Raw genomic sequence first — 16,215 nt, forward strand, 5'->3', positions numbered from 1 at the left:
CTGCATTGATAATAAATGTTAATATGGAGGACGATCAACATGCAGGGTTTAAAAGCATCAGTTCAAAGAAACGAAGAGTATATATTCAAATTTAAAAACAAAAACCAATACATTTCTTACCTTTTTACACATAGTGTATATTATTTCTAGGTGTTTAGGGTTAGCCAACAAAGTTTCAGTATCAACTGTAACATAATTGTGCAAAAGAGGCATCATGTCTGTAAAGACAAAATAAAAACAATTGCATATCAATAAGAGAGTTTACACATGTGCCCAGCCACAGAGTCTCTTTATGTCAATTTGAATTCATAGGTCATGAGCCATTCGTTTAAAAAAAACAAATTGTTGTTTCAAAAAACATCATCAAGCACAAGTGAAAAAATATAGGCTCCAAGGAGGCTGCATATTTCACTTCTTACCCATTTTTAAAACATGAAGACCAGATCTTCCTTCTTTTATGTACAGTCAAGGAAATCCGTCTGTAGAAAATACATGCTTGAAAGTGAATGTGTTTCTTTGAGCTTACTTCTTAGAAAAACTGAGACGATAGCAAGGCACTCTAAATGTAAATGCAGACCTGCGTTGCCCTTCGCTATCCTGCTTTAGCATTTCTGTATTAGACATTGCTCCCGTCTATATAGGCACCAACTTGGAACCACTCCTAGATATACTTCATTTTAATGTGAACATTGCAAAGCAACATAAAATAAAGGTTCCTTACCAGACAGTAATGGTGATCCTCATCACCAATAAAAATAAAAATGAACCAGAAGTGGTCTCTATTAATAGGTGCATTACCATATAAGTTATCTTGCATCGCAGCAGTCACAGTGCCTCATTCCAGTGTACAACCTCATTTATAGTTTGAATTTAATCAAAATGTTGCTTTCACTTTAAAGAAAAGAACGGAGAACTACATTTAAATAAAAGAAACCTAATTTCTCAGTAATGGGGAGCTCTTCAAATGAGAAAATATGGAACAGAATAACAAGAAGCACTGCAACCAGGAGTGATACAAATGAGCCAGCAGGGCAAACAAATGTAATCGAAACAGGCTAATCAACACCTCCTATAGTAACTTGGCATCATCATTAATAATAAAAAAAACTACTAAGCGAATGTGTAAACAGCTGTAGCAGCTCTAGACAACCCCAATAGGGATATTTGCCAACAATGTTTTCATGGTCACCTTGTACACTCAGTCATCTGCAGCTAATACAGAAAGTCCATGTAAATAAGAATTGTGCAAAGATTGCTCAGCAGAACATGAAGAATTGGAGAGAAACAACAGTAAGTTAACAAAATCAAGATGGCCACCACTTGAAGAACAAAAGAAATGCTTGCACCCAAAACTACCCTTTGTTCTATGGACAACCAAAAAACAATAAAAGGTTTCTCAAAAGAGAAAGCATCTATCTCCCTTATGGTTCTTACATGTACGATAGCCTGGGGATCTGATCCGCAGCCTCTAACTCAAAAGGACTGAGAGGCCTGTTGTTGTTGGGGTGCATTGTAGCTTTGCCTCTGTTGGTATACCTTCACAAACCCTCGAAAGGGGCAAAATTGTTGGGGAAACTGGCACACCGGCGGAGCAAGCTCTAGAGCACATAAAATTGCCTGTCTTTAAAACACTCTAGGATCGAATCTGCCTCGTCTCTGAAGAGATGGGTCACTGGAAAATCCGGTGAGGTGAATACAAGCATGGCACCTTAGCACCACACTGGTGCCAACTGCTCTACCCAGACTGTTGTTTGTGTCCAGGCCTGATTAGATGGAGTACTTCACTGCATCTTTCCCATCTTGAATAAGGCGTTGGAGGTTTGGCCTAACATTATTTGTGACCATGGGCAAGATATCTGCCACCCTGTCTGAACAAGTTAGTTACTTTTGGGAACACTTTCTCTGGTACAGACTTAATCTAACCGCAGATTCCTCACCTTAGAATACTCCCCGGATGTAAGACTGGATCCAGAAAATCTTAGAAAGTATCTATGCACATAGTTAGGTAGCTTTGATCATCTCTGGGTTGGCGTCGTCCGTGTTGGAAGTCACTTTGCGGTGCCCATATATGTGCACACAGCCACGTAAAAGATAATGTTTGACTATTGTGCAGTGTTTATTGGGACCTTAAGGCAGAAGAGCCCCATTCACAGATAGAGACTTCTAACCACAGATTCCTCACCTTAGAATAGATACCAAGCAATACCTCTCTGGAGGTGGGTTTGTGGACTAGCTCAAACCAGAAAATCATGGAGGAACTAAAACACAAAATTCCCGTCTCGATGGACCGGACTGCCCAAGCAGAAGTGTTTTGTGATCGTGTCGAGTGATGGCCACATAGCGGCTTGGCAGATGTCCAGGACAGGTACCCTGTGGGCCAATGCAGAGGCCCAGGAAGTAGCAGTCTTATTTGCAGAGTATAATCCATCGGGAGATGGTCCTTATTCTGCACAGCCTTCCCTTTTTCATACTACAGTATACCCTGAAGAGCTGTTCGTCCACCTGTTTGGTGCGATTAATATAAAAAGAGAGGACTAACTCTTTGGGTACAGGTGATGGAGTCTCTCCTAGAGGTAGAGAGAAATGTAGGCAGAGAGATTCTCTGCCTGACATGAAATGGGGTGACAACCTTTGGCAGAAAAGATATATGTTTGAAGCTCGCTAGCCCTCCTGGCTAATGTGCTAGCATTAGAAAGACCGTTTTGATAGTGAAAAGCAGCAGAGAACCGCTGTGTAGGGGCTTAAAAGGCTGAGAAATGTGAGGACCAGATTGAGGTCCCACTGGGGTATCATGAAAGGAGGGAACATGTGTGGCAAACCTTTCAGAAAATGTGTCATATGAGCTGATTTGAACAGAGAAGGTTGATCTGGCAACAGGAAAACACCATGAATGGCTTCCAGGTAACCCTATAAAAGTGTCAGGGCCTTGCCAAACTTAAGATAAAACAAACAGTAACACCTCTGACTGTGTTGCAAAAAGGGGATACAAATGGTGTGAGGAAATCCAAGCCACAAACTTATCTATAAGGTAGGCATATACAGGATTAGTAGAAGGATGACTGGGTGCAAAGATGGAGTCACCGACCTCTGGAGCAAGATAAAAAACCCTCAACTGTTGCCACTGAATAACCATGCATGAAGGTGAAGAGTGTGCAGGACCCTGCCCTGTTGCTGCAACAGGAGAACCTCCTGAAGGAAGAGCCTGATCAAATGACCTATGCTCATGTTCAAGAGTTTGGGATACTATAATCTCTGTGCCAAATCTGGAGCCACTCGAATGACTTAGGCTGGTCTGTCCTAATCTTCTTGGGGACTCTAAACAGGAGTGGTATAGGCAGAAAGGTGTACAGGATTCCTGAATTCCACTCGAGGTGGAATGCATCTTCGAACTACAGCTGCTTTAGAAACTCCACAGCACAGAAGTGCCGAGGGTCCGTGTTCTCGGTGGTGGCGAACAGATCCAAGTGGTGGCCAAAGTTCTCCCTAGTCTTGGAAGAGACACCGTGCCACTTATGGATGTAGTTGCCATGTGTGATCGGTAGAGCTTTGAGGGTGGATTTCATCAAGCCTGGCGCTCAATGAGCCTGCACGGTGCTGCACAACCAGGAAGATGTCCTGGCTTTCCATCCAAGTCCAGAGGCACGCAGCCTCCTGGTACAGGGTCCACAACCCCATCCCGTCCTGTTTGTTGGAATACCACATGCTGGTGGTAATGTCTGTGAACAGCTGAACCAGCCTTCCCTTAATAGACAGGAGGAAGGCTATCAATGCCAATTGGATCGCTCTCAGCTCCAAAAGGTTGATGTGGAACTGAAATTCCGCCAGAGACCAGACTCCTCTTACCTTTACCTCTCCGGGTTGGTGGCCCCAACCCAGAAGTGACGCATCACCAATTGTGGTCCGTTAGTGACAACTGTAGATCTTTTGCAGTCTCCTTTCGAAATCTGTACCATGTCAGAGAGATTTCCCTGGTGCTGCACCCAGTGGGACTTCAAATACAACTGCAGAGCTCGCTTATGCCATTTGGCGTGCTTCACCAGCAGGATGCCATCAGGCCAAGTAGCCTCAGAGTCAGTTCACTGAAATCCAGGATTGAGGCTGAAACATGGGCATCACAGCCCAAATATCCGTGACTCTCCGTTCCAGAGATAGGCGCGGAACTGCAATGTATCCCAAACGGCTTTGATGAAAGGGAGTGTTTTGGTAGGAGTCAGGCATGACTTCGGCATATTGATAGTGAGGCCTAGCATGAGTAAAAGGTTTGCCATATTCTGGAGGTGGGTGACTACCTAGAGTGAGCCCTCCCCCCTTCAGCAGCCAGTCGTTGAGGTAGGGGGAAGACTGGAAACAATCTCTGAAGATGAGCTGTAACCATGCCATTACTTTTGTGAACACCCGAGGGGCAGTGGTGAGGCCTAGGGTTGCACTACCAGGCATTCGGGGGAGTGGTGCTGGGTGAGGAAGGCTGAGTCTCATGGGGCAGAATGGTGAGGGTAGACAATCATGCGGTGCACAGGAGGTGTCAGGTTTGTATCAGGTCCTCAAGCGAACATCTGTGAAAGCTTCACTGAAGGAGAGCAACAGTTCAGCCAAGCCCGCTACTGTACCTTTGTCAAGACATTGGTCTTGGCCTCGACTGCTGGCATCTGTAGGTCAAGGACCTCAGCTGCCCTGTGCATCATGCCCTCCAAACCTGGGCCCAGAGGGGAAAGCATGCCAGAGTCTGGAGAAGTGTCCAGGCCACTGGTGTCACTCAGCTTCTCATTACAGTTTTCTTCTGGCTCAGGGCCCTCCTCTAGGGGTACCAAATCCTTCATCCATCCTCATCTCCCCCTTGAAGAGGGAAGGGTCTATCTAGGGGCTGTTAAGTCCAGAGGTTGGTAGGGCCTGGATGGCGCTGGAATCGACATCGAACATCACCAGCTCAGAGTCAAGGATGATGAGGAGCTCATTGTTGAGTGGCAACGTGTGGAGTCGGGGAAGACGCCAGTTGAAAAGGAGCTGGGGTTGAAGAATGCCCTCATGGCAGCGTCAATCCAGGAGTGGATCCAGAGGGTCCAGCTGGAGTCAGGGGCAGGCCTGCTGGCAGTTACCCAGTCTGGGCACCTCTCAGCACCGTCGGGCCAGAAGGCCCACCAGAGGGAGTCAGTGGCCCAAAGATGGCATGCAAGGTACCACAGAACTCCCTCAACTGAGCAGGAGTTACTCTGGCCCCAAGAGACTATGGGAAGTATAGAGCGGGCAGGACACCAGCCCTGCAGGTGGAGGGCGGGAGTGAGCCTTAAAGTATGAGATCAGGACAGTGTGAGGAAATGCCTCTTTTTGTTTGGTCACCTACAAAGGTTTGGACTTATGCTGCTGATTTTTAAACTCAGAATGTAGTGAGGCCTGCTGACCTGCCCTCAGTGCCCGTGCTCTGACAGTAAAATGTGTATGTATGAGTCGCTTATACCCAATTGGGGCAAGCTAACTTACATGCTAGTGCCTAGTATATGGTACCTGTGTTATGTTATGTGAACTTGTAAAGTACAGCTTAATACCTGCAAGGGTATCAAGGTGCTAAGTATGTTGAGGGCCAGAGAATGTGGAAGGATGGAAGTCATGTCTGTTTGTTTCTGGAAAAGCCAGGTCTTGAGCTTCTTTCGGACGTCCATGAGGGAGGGGCGGTTCTGAGGTGTTGCGGGATGTGGTTCCAGGCTTTAGCTGCGATGTGTGGGAAGGATCATCCCCTGCATCTGGTCCTCTTGATGCGAGTGGTGGAAGCAGTAGCCTGAGAGGCCGACCAAAGGTGTCTGGTGGGTTGGTAGAAGTTGCGGCAGTGGTTGAGGTATGGTGTAGTGTAGTTCCTATATCCCTGATAGGCTCTGCGCAATGGAATAATATACACTACAGTTTTGACATAGGACTGAGGTCAGTATGTCTCTATCGAGCAGTGGCGGCTGGTGACATTTGGAAATGGTAGGGCGTAAATGTTTGGGGGTGAGTGTCCCGTTGGCGAGTGAATGCAGTGAGCCTGACTGTCATAAGGAGGGTTCTTGGAAGTTCACCCCCGGGAATATTTTTAAAAAAGAGTAGGCAAATAGTGCATTTTTAAGCAAATTTGTTCCACCATCACAACACAGTGTGCTATTTGATTTTTTTGTTTTTTTAAAAAGGAACATGAACGAATCCCCCATTGGGCTCTCTAAAGAGGTAGATGCTGCCTAGAAGTGTCAAACTGTGAGGTGTCTTTCGGATTTCACACTGGATTTTTACTTGCACACTGACAAAAACACACACACTCTCTCGTCTCTGCCTTAAAACCCGGTTTGTTTTAACACAATTGTGTTTTAAGAACTTCTAACAATCTGCACTCTTCTCTCTTTCCTTAGAACATCAATTTGCTAATGAAAAGTCAGGGAAGAAACGCAGAGTGCGAGAAGGAGGAGGCCTCGGATGGAGCCTACCTCGGGCATCTCCTGCCTTAATATCACAATAATCATTAAGTCTTCATCAACCCCTTACAATCAATGAGTCCTGAGGGACATGTCTTCCCCCATATGAGACATCCCCGGCACCATACCTTACGCACAGGAAGGACATATCTTCCACCACATGAGACAGCCCCTGGTACCATAACTAACACATAGGAGGGACATATCTTCTACCATACGAGACAGCCCCTGGCACCAAAAGAAAGGCACAGGAGGGATAGTTCTTCCAGGTTATTAGACATCCCCTTTGTCATAACAAACACACAGGAGGGACATCTCTTACATAATACAGCATAAGAGACAGCCGCTGACAACTGTTAACTTAGAACAAACACACCAGATGGACATGCCACAACATATGAGACAGCTCCCACATTAGAAGCAACACACAGGAGGGACGTGTCTAACAGCCCATGCGACAGCCCCCGACAACTATTCACTTAGAACCTACACACTGGAGGGACATGTCCTCCAGCATACGAGACAGACTCATGCACCTCTTTACTTAGAACCATCACACAGAAACATGCACTAGAGCAGAAGAGACTGCTCCCGTCACATTATTACCAACGAACACTGACATATAACACAGGCACACCGCCTATTAAGGTATTGGCAGCGCACAGTGGCCCCTTACTGTGCATGAGGCAGACCCGGCGCCTGTTTACCCAGTACACAGACACCTCCAGCAGTAAAGAAACAGAAGACAGCCTCGTGTACACAGCGAAATATTGCACGACATTAGAGACAGGTTACGCATCTCCCGGTTTCATTGACATTTCCTAAACTAGCTCAGAAAGCATCGCTACTCCCAAGGCTGTCCTGTCGGAGTATTGGTGGTCCTAGAACGTGCAATAAGCCATGTTGCGCCCAATACCAAATGCTGGCGCCTAAACAAGTCCAACTACAAACCAGTTGTGGCCGCATGACGGGCGGGTGGGGGGGTGGAAATGGGGTTGTCACGGGGGAGGCGGGAGGGGTTCGTTTAATAAAAAAAAATTATTACATACAACTTAACTTACCGTCCCGCTTCTGGATGGGTCCCCGGCTCCCGCTCCTGCTGTCCTGCGATTTCACTGCCTGCAGCTCTTGTCAGACGTCACATAAGCAAAGGCAGCTTCCCTCCCCTCCAGGCTCCACCAATCACAAGTGGTGAGGCGCATTGGAGCACGCCCCACCAGGGTCATTTTCTCTATGTAGGCTGCTGCACAGCAGCCTACATAGAGATAAAGTGAAAGTGGGCGGTCCTGCTCCAGGGCAGGGGGGGAGTGGCTTGCCCACTGTTGTGCATACTGACTGTTTGATCGGCCCTGGGGCGGACCAAACAGTCAGTATTTACAACAGTGGGCAAGCCACTCCCCCCCCCTGCCCTGGAGCAGGACCGCCCACCCCCAACCAGGAACTTCTGCTTTCTCGTATTGCGAGAAGGCAGAAACATAAAATGGTAGTTATTACCATTTATGTTTCTGCCTTCTCGCACTGCGAGAAATCAGTGGGGCGATGCCCCCACGCCCCGAAGGGGGAGCAGCCACTGCTATCGAGTACGTTTCTACAGAGTTGCAAATAAATAGAGACAGGCATTTCAATAAAAAGGGGTTTATTGAACAGTCTTATTTCTTATGCAAGAGATATGACTGCTACAATCGTGAGACAGGATGTGAAGTACAATACGTACAGGGTTAACAGTAAGATAAAATAATACTGCATTAGCATGGTTTGTAGCTATGACATATGTTCATAAAATACATACATATATAACACAGGCTAAAATGTGAATACTCATCTGATGCTTCTAAATAGTGCTACCCCAGTGTACCTAACCTAAGTGTAGTACGAGTTAAGAAGTAGGTGCTGTTTTCTAAAGTATTGCTAGCTATAGTTTTAGTGTTGCCAAGAGTTGCCAAAAGTTTCTCTAAGTTCTAGTCTGCTCCATACCTTAGAATGTGTGAGGTTGGAATCTCTTTCCGGGACTCGATATCTAACACCCCGCAAGGGGAGTCAGAAACACTGGAGCTGGATTCTCTGCGAGGAGGATGACAGCGTCTGGTCAGTGCATCAGGCGGGAACTCGATCTCCTTCTGAACTTGCAGTCGAACTGGACCGTACCAGAACCGTGGTTTGCCAGAGCAAGTGCAGGTATATTTATACCTTGAAGGAGTTTAGGAATGCCTGTATTGACGTAAAAGTCGTGCATCGGAACGTCATGAATGAACCCCGAAGGAATAGATGTTCATGCATAATAAATGAGGTCTTGGAGAAATCAATATCCAAGCAAGGGAAATTCCTAAAGGCTTAAGAGTTTGGCTTTCCAAGAACTCGTTGTGACGTAGATTGACGGATGTAGGAGACCATGCCTGTATTTGGTTAGCATGGGCAATGCCTAAATAAGGGCTGCATTTTCTATGTCTAAATAAGGGCAATATAAATTGTACCTATATAAGGGCATAAATTAAGAAACCTATATACGGAATCTAAATTTACACACAACACCCACTCCAGTTTCGTATGAATGAGATTACTAAATCCCAAACATACTAAACATATCTAAAAGAGAGTATTGCATGATCAGCTAATACATGTTAAAAAATATCTAAAACATATGTCCTAAAAATGCATTACAAAACCATTGCTATGCATAAGGTGCTGTACATATTAAAAGCAATATTTCATTCTAAGCATATGTGTGCATTGGAAATGCTAAAAAGAATGAACCAGAAATATATACACATGATGAAATGGCTCATTAATACAGAAATAAGCGCCGAAACCATTCTATATCAGGTTAACACAAATCAATTGTTGATGTGACAAATTGGCATAATGTCCCTGGAAGATTTTCAAAGAATTCTGTTCTCTATGAATTGTTCTACTATAAGCAGATTACTGTGCCAAAAAATGAAAAAAATTAATCATAGGAAAAAAGTTCCAAAGTTAGTCCCTTGTCTGAAAAATAATGAAGGCCAAATTCAGAGTCTCATCGGAACACTGTGTGCCTGAATCAAAAGTCAATGTGTGCGCCTGGAGAAAACATGAAATCTTCTAATCCCATAGACAAAAAGTTGTCTACTGTTGTAGGTGAAAGTTGGAATACCTCGTTTAGAAGATTAACTGAACATAGATGTGAACTATCGCCTTCAGCATTGGTTGCATCAGCAATGTTCGAATCGGATGTTACCTGCGTGCCTGATGTTTCTTCTCGTACCTCAGCAGTAGCAATTCGCATCTCTGAGATCTCAATGAATGATGTCATCAGGATTGGTGGCCGCTGGGGACAACACAGAGCATGGGCCATTACCGGATCCAGCAGAGTATCGATATCCGTAGGCATGACTGATGGGCGTGTTAGACAGATGTCTAGCACGCATTCTTCACCGCAGAGCAGGCAGCGTAGAACAGGTAAGATGCAATCTTGCCAGATTGGTCTGAATGACAGAAACAATGTGGTGTTTAATTCTCGTAGATGAGGTAAACCCAAAATCTCCAATAGAGCTCTCTCCATGGTGAATTGGGTGTTGCTGGTGATTTGGCTTGCCATATCGTAGCAGTAGGAGCAAAAATAGTATACCTGCAACGAGTGCTAAAAGGAGCAGCAGTCTGACTAACACAGAGTGCACGAAGTTTGGAAATATGCCGGGGACTGCTTGAAAAGGTGATAACAGTCTTGCACATACGTTCTTACATGCATGTATAATACCGCTCGTATCAGACATGTTTAAGATACGACCTAACATATCAGAGAAATGTACAGGGCAGTTTGTATACAAAAGGGTATGTATCTCGCCAGACTTGGAGATCATAGGTTTCTCTGGACGAGGTCAGTGGCACTGTTTTCTGTAAAAGAATGGCTTTCATTCTGCTTAGAGTATCAATTCGTATAGAAGCGATGTTCAGTGAAGGCCATAAATGCGACTCCCTGACTGTTTCTATTTGTGGAAACAAGACTTGCATACTCCAAGTGACCCTGTATGTAACCATAACTAGATATGGAATACCTGGAAACATGCCACAGCAGCTGTGATCATTCAACATAATGTAACATCCATTAGAAAGTTGGCCAAAAATTGGATTAATCACTGCAGCCGGTGAACCTTGCAGGTGTGAAGATAAGTTTGTAGTGGAACCATCACAGGCCCCGTTTAAGTTAATACCCTGACAAAGGAGAGACCCGCTTGGTGCGTGCTCACAGTTTTCACCGCTAAGAAACACTTCACGTTCCCCACTCCAACATCTATGTTTGTAAGGTAAATCCCAGGATGTCTTGATGTATCCTTTACCCAACCTTTCATATTTGCCTACTGGTATATGTTTTAGGCAATACTGAAAATGGAAAGTTGTAACAGGCAGAGTAATTTTACCATGTATGAGCCATTCAGTAGCCGGTTTTTCTGCCACTGTGAATGGTGATTTTTCCAGTTTTTCAATGCTCAGCACAGTGTAGTCTGCTCCCTTTTGTGCCAGTCTGATCTGTTTATCAGTGAGATTGAATTCTGAAAACAGTGACGTAGTGTTGATTAAACGCTAAGGCACATAGCCTGCACGCAAGTTTTGTAGCATCCAGCCCAATAGCATGATAGAACGTAGCTGAGACTGACCATGTTGCAACATGACCAAGTCTTGTTCCAGGATGTCTATGACAGAAGACACAATGCTGTCCGATGAATATATTCTGGACGACAGAGTCGTTAACCCATTGTCTACTACAGAGAGAGTTTTCTCTAAATTAATACGATCAATTTCTCGTATTCGTTCTGCAGTCTCTACTTGGGTAACCTTCTATGCTTCAATATAAGCAGCGTAGATACCGGCATATATGAAACGTTTTTGACGCGGTTTTCTTGGTCCTAGCAAGAATTCCCTAAGGTCTGCGCCTTCTTGAAGTAAAGTTAAGTGTTGTTTTACATCCTTCAGTTTAGCTTTCTGTAGCCAATCAAGACAAAGTTTCCCTACACTGTATGTTGTTACTACCCCTGGATGCTGTCTTTGAACATAGCGTGGGTCTGGCCTATTGATAGTGAAACCCTGTGTTTTGTTCAGGAATCGATCTTGACAGTTATTCATGTCTGTGGGCCAGAGCAACCATTTTTCCCATTCTGGATCTGATCTGTTGTGATGCAAAATATTATGTACATCGACCTCCCCCGCGTAGTGCTATTACTTGCAGGTATTGGTATGGTCGGTGTGTTCATGTCTTTGATCTTGGCTAATCCAAGGCAAGACGTTTGTTGGACAGTGTCATTCAAAAACATAATTTGCTCAGGAATGATACAGGCTATAAACAAAGCTTCTACCCCCTGCACTTGCCAATCTTTTGTACCCCAGACAGATTTTGTCTCAATGTTGTCTTTCCAAAAGTCGAAACCCTGTCTAGACAGTTGGGCAATAAAGGCTGCAGAATAAATCTGTTTCGTATTGGTTAACACATTTTTTGTTCCTGTCTTGTTCACATTTTTAAAGTAAAACGTTTCTGGATTAGACAAATTGCAGCCTAAAAAATATGGAAATTTCATTGCGAAAGTTTTCGAACTACCCTTAGGATGTGTAGGACAATGTTCCCATTGGTTATACATAAATACATTTCTAGGTGTTGCAGATTTATGCAAGAAACGATGACCATAGTGGTTATAACAATACATTTGTTCATAGTCTGATGAACCCTCTAAATATTCATGACTTGTGAATACTGTAGACATCTCTAGATCAGACATCATGTTATTAACAAAGTCCCAATCATCTGAAAAGGTACTAGAGGTAATAAAGTCACTTAACAAAATCTTAAATGAGTGTGGAATCTTCAAAAGCTCCGACGGGCCAAGAATGTCATATTCAGTTTGGTCCCAAACTATACCATCATGTATAGGAACGGCTGTGATGTTCACTGCTGACAAGTCTCTTGCTTCACGATGGGATGATTTGTGTGGCTGGAGAAGTAAGTTCACTCTTTTACTTGCTGTGTCCATTTGAATATATCTTCCACTTATCAGCATACCCAGAGTTATTACCAGAACTAACCATAGTTCTTGTTACTTCGTTGTAGACAGGTGTATCAGGACGAACTGTTATTTGGGTTTCAAGAGGGACGAGTTCCATAGCTTGGTTGCTTAGTCCTTCATTTCTCACTGCAGAATCTTCAAAGGTGATGAGTCTTTCAGTTTAAACCTCTTGGATTGTAGCTAGAGGAGTGTGTCTGCTACACTGGCGGAGTCCACTTGGCCTACTGCTTAGTATCCACCACATAGTGTGGTTTGATCAGGTCGATGGACACAAATCTTTTCTCCTTTTTACCAGCAAGGGGCGGCAAAAGTGCTGTTCTTGATCCGTGGGTTGTTAGGACAGGTACTGGTTGTCTGTAAGAAGGCCCAAATTCCTTCTTGTCCACGATCTTTTCTCTGACTAGATCACCAAGCTTTGGGATCCAGACAGGTCTTGCTGGGACGGCCGTTTTTTTCCCAGTGATGGTTGGCTTCAGGAGCACGTTGCTTTGTTTCATTCTTAGTTAATTTAAGTCCTGTAAAACAGCCAAACGATCTTTGATATCAAACGTTTTATTTTCCATCACTGTGCCTTGCATATCAAGGTCCGGAATCAACATTCTAGTTCCAAATGAGACTTCATATGGAGTGACACCCCCTAGAGAACTTCTTGGCAAGTTGTTAAGTGCGCACTGGACCCCATAAAGATGTTTGACCCACCTATCACCCGAACCGAATACCCTGGCTGTTATAGACTGCTTTATGTACCGGTTCTTTCTTTCCACAACAGAATTTCCCTTAGGATGGAATGGAGAAAAATACCGCAATGCTACGCCCAAACTGGCCATGGCTTCTTTGTATGCTCGAGAGCTAAACGCAGAAGCCTGGTCAGAATGTAGTGTGCCAATTGCGTATATGCCGATAAAAACTTGCAAATCTTTTATGACAGTTCGAGCGTCAGCCGAGCGCTGAGGCCACATTCATAGGAACCTAGAACACCAATCCACTGCGACCATGATATATTTATAGTTACCATCCCTTTGTAAGGGACCGCAGTGGTCCAGGTAAACACATGCTAATGGTTTATCTGAAATTAACAGGGGCGTCTGCGCAGGACGTTTCACAGTAGAGACTTTCATCTTCTGGCATATTTCGCAGTCCAAAACATCATTTCTGGTCTGTTTCCTAATGCCTGGCCACCAGTATCTCTGTTTCGATAACGATACTGTGGCAGAAACACCTGCATGGGCAGAGGCGATCCCTTCATGTGCTGCTAGGATTAGTCCTAATCTATGTTCCATGTTTGGTATTACCCTATCCCCCACTCCAGGGATTCGAGCAAACCGAACATTGTTCGCATCAATTATATATGAGTGGAAATTTTTTAAGGTAACTCTGCACCGCTGCCTTTGCTTGAAGCATTGACAGCCAGCATTATTTCACTGTCTATTTTCGTTTTTGAACGAGTGATTGCAGCTACGGAAGCCGCTTGCACAGCCCCTTTCGCTGCTTCATCAGCCAATGAATTCCCTTCAACGTGAACGGCATCACGTTGATGACTCAGCGTGTGTATCACGTGAGACTTTTGTAGTCCGTTTCGCAACTGAACTACTTGTTCCCAAAGCGCTTTATGCTTGATTGTGCCACCTTTTGTTTCTTTGAAACCACTTTGAAGCCAATTCTGTAAATATTCATTTAAGATTGAACACAGTAAAAAGAATCGCACACCATGAATGTGGGGAATTCGCGATCCGTGTTTTCAAGTGCCATCTTGAATACTTGTAGTTCAGCTTGCTGAGCTGTACAATCTCCTAGAGATTGCATTTTTGTGACCATTGTTCTGAATTTGCCATCGCGCATACGACATTTTGCGATCGCGCATGCTGCACTGTAAGCTTGTTTACTCCCCATAGCGGGTTGTGCAGATCCGTCAGTATAAATTATAAATTCGTACTGATCAAGAGGGAGAATTTCAGTAGGCAGAGGACATTTGTGTTCATATTGCAGGAATGCTTGTGTTTTTAAATAAGGATCAAAAACATATTCAACATCAGTTGCAGCAAGAGAATTAACCCATTGTATCCATCTTGGATGTAAAGCTTTTGCATTCAGAATGCTAGCTTTAGTAACTGCCTCTAAGGCTGGTACAGGAGTCACGACCATAATGCGTTTCCCCTGTGCTAGGGCTCTTTCTTTTGCTACAGCGGTTTGAACTGCTGTCAGAATCTTTTCTGTAGAAGTGAATTTCATTTCTGCTTGTGTATATAAGTGTGATTTGTATGCAATTGGTACTTTTTCACCTTCATTAAAAGTTAAGTAGGTGAATCCGCATTGACCCGGAATGATTCGGATCACTAAGCTGCGTACATTTACACACGTTTGCAAGTGTTTAGTTGCTAACATGTCTGTTTGAAATGAACGCAGAATTTCTGTGTGTTCTTGTGTCCAAGTTGTGGCTTTGAAATCAGGTCTGATTAATTCGTAGAGAGGTTTAACCCTCTCTGCGTAGTTTAGAATGTATGTTCTTCCAAAATTCAGGAAACCTAGAATTGACTAAGTTTTTCACCGTTTTTGGAGCTTGGAGCAGCGCACACATTTCTAAAAAGTTGACTGCCAGGCTTTTATTTGCCTTCACTTGAAAGTTCATATCCTAGGAAAAGGACATTGAGATGGTCAATTCTGGACTTTTTAAAGTTGGATTTGTAACCTTCGGAGGCAAAGCCCAATATAAGGGTGTTCACCCTGTTCAAGTGTCTGCCCAGGTCATCATATGTCAGATATATATCATCGACATATGACAATGCCTAGTCATCATAAATTTGTACTAACTCTGTTACTCTTGCTGAGAATAACCCCAGGCTGTTTTCGAACCCCTGTCGGAGTCGACAAAATTGACGCTTGGTCCCCATTATTGAGAAAACGGTCAAATATCTACTTTCAGGTGCAATATTTTGACACAAGAAACCGTTAGAAATATCTAATGTGGTTTTAGATTTTTTACGCACAATGTTATTCATTAATGCTGTACTGTGTGCATTTTGCAGTGCAAATGTTTTACAACAAGAGTTTAGGTGTCGGTAATCCAAAACTAGACGATGTGTATTGTCTGGTTTGGAAACAAAGGATTGTTCATTGATGAGGTGCATGTTTCAATCACCCCTTGGTATTCAAGTTGATCTAAGATCTCCCTGACTTGTTTTTTAGCTACTTGCTTAACGGGGTACTGCCTTTGTGCAGTTGGTTGATTTTTTAACTGGATTTTGTGGTGAGGTGAGTCCTCATCCCATCCTACATGATTCTTATAAAATGCTGGGGCCTGGGCCACTGCCCATTTCCCGGCGTAAGTATATTTTAAGTGTACTGGAACATGGTTAGAGAAGGCTGGCATAATAATGTCTTCGCCATGTGGGCACTCCCTGAAAAATTCTGGTGGCCAGTCTTGTTCTGCTAGAAGCATATCATAACCCTTTGAAAGTCACTCCCAAAAGAGGGCTTTCATTTTTCTTGGTTTGTCTCCGTCCATCCGGAGTGTTATTTCAAACTAACCTATGCGGAGAACTAACCCTGGTATCTGCAGTTTCAACTTGAATGTCCTCATTCAAGTCCACTGTCTCCAGAAGCCCCTTCAGGTTCTGGCGAGCTACTGTGACTTCTGCTGCGCTGTCCAACATTGTCTGAACCCATGCTCCGTTCTTGAGTTGTGTTCTCAGAATCCTCGGCATGTCTGATCTTCAGACCTGCTACTTTCTTTTTGGAGAATGGAGGTTTTGGTT

The 16,215-nt window shown here is 44.1% G+C and overlaps 1 protein-coding gene across 1 annotated transcript in view; it reads right to left on the minus strand.

Moving 5' to 3' along the window:
* IPO8 (importin 8) overlaps positions 1-16,215 on the minus strand; it is a 557,903-nt gene that overhangs the window by 172,986 nt on the left and 368,702 nt on the right. Inside the window, exon 19 of the mRNA XM_085652356.1 lies at positions 121-218. Coding sequence (XP_085508482.1) covers positions 121-218 — 98 coding nt within the window. The remainder of the gene's footprint in view (positions 1-120; positions 219-16,215) is intronic.

This window comes from Triturus cristatus, chromosome 4_1 (genome assembly GCF_964204655.1).
Source record: "Triturus cristatus chromosome 4_1, aTriCri1.1, whole genome shotgun sequence".
Taxonomy (NCBI): domain Eukaryota; kingdom Metazoa; phylum Chordata; class Amphibia; order Caudata; family Salamandridae; genus Triturus; species Triturus cristatus.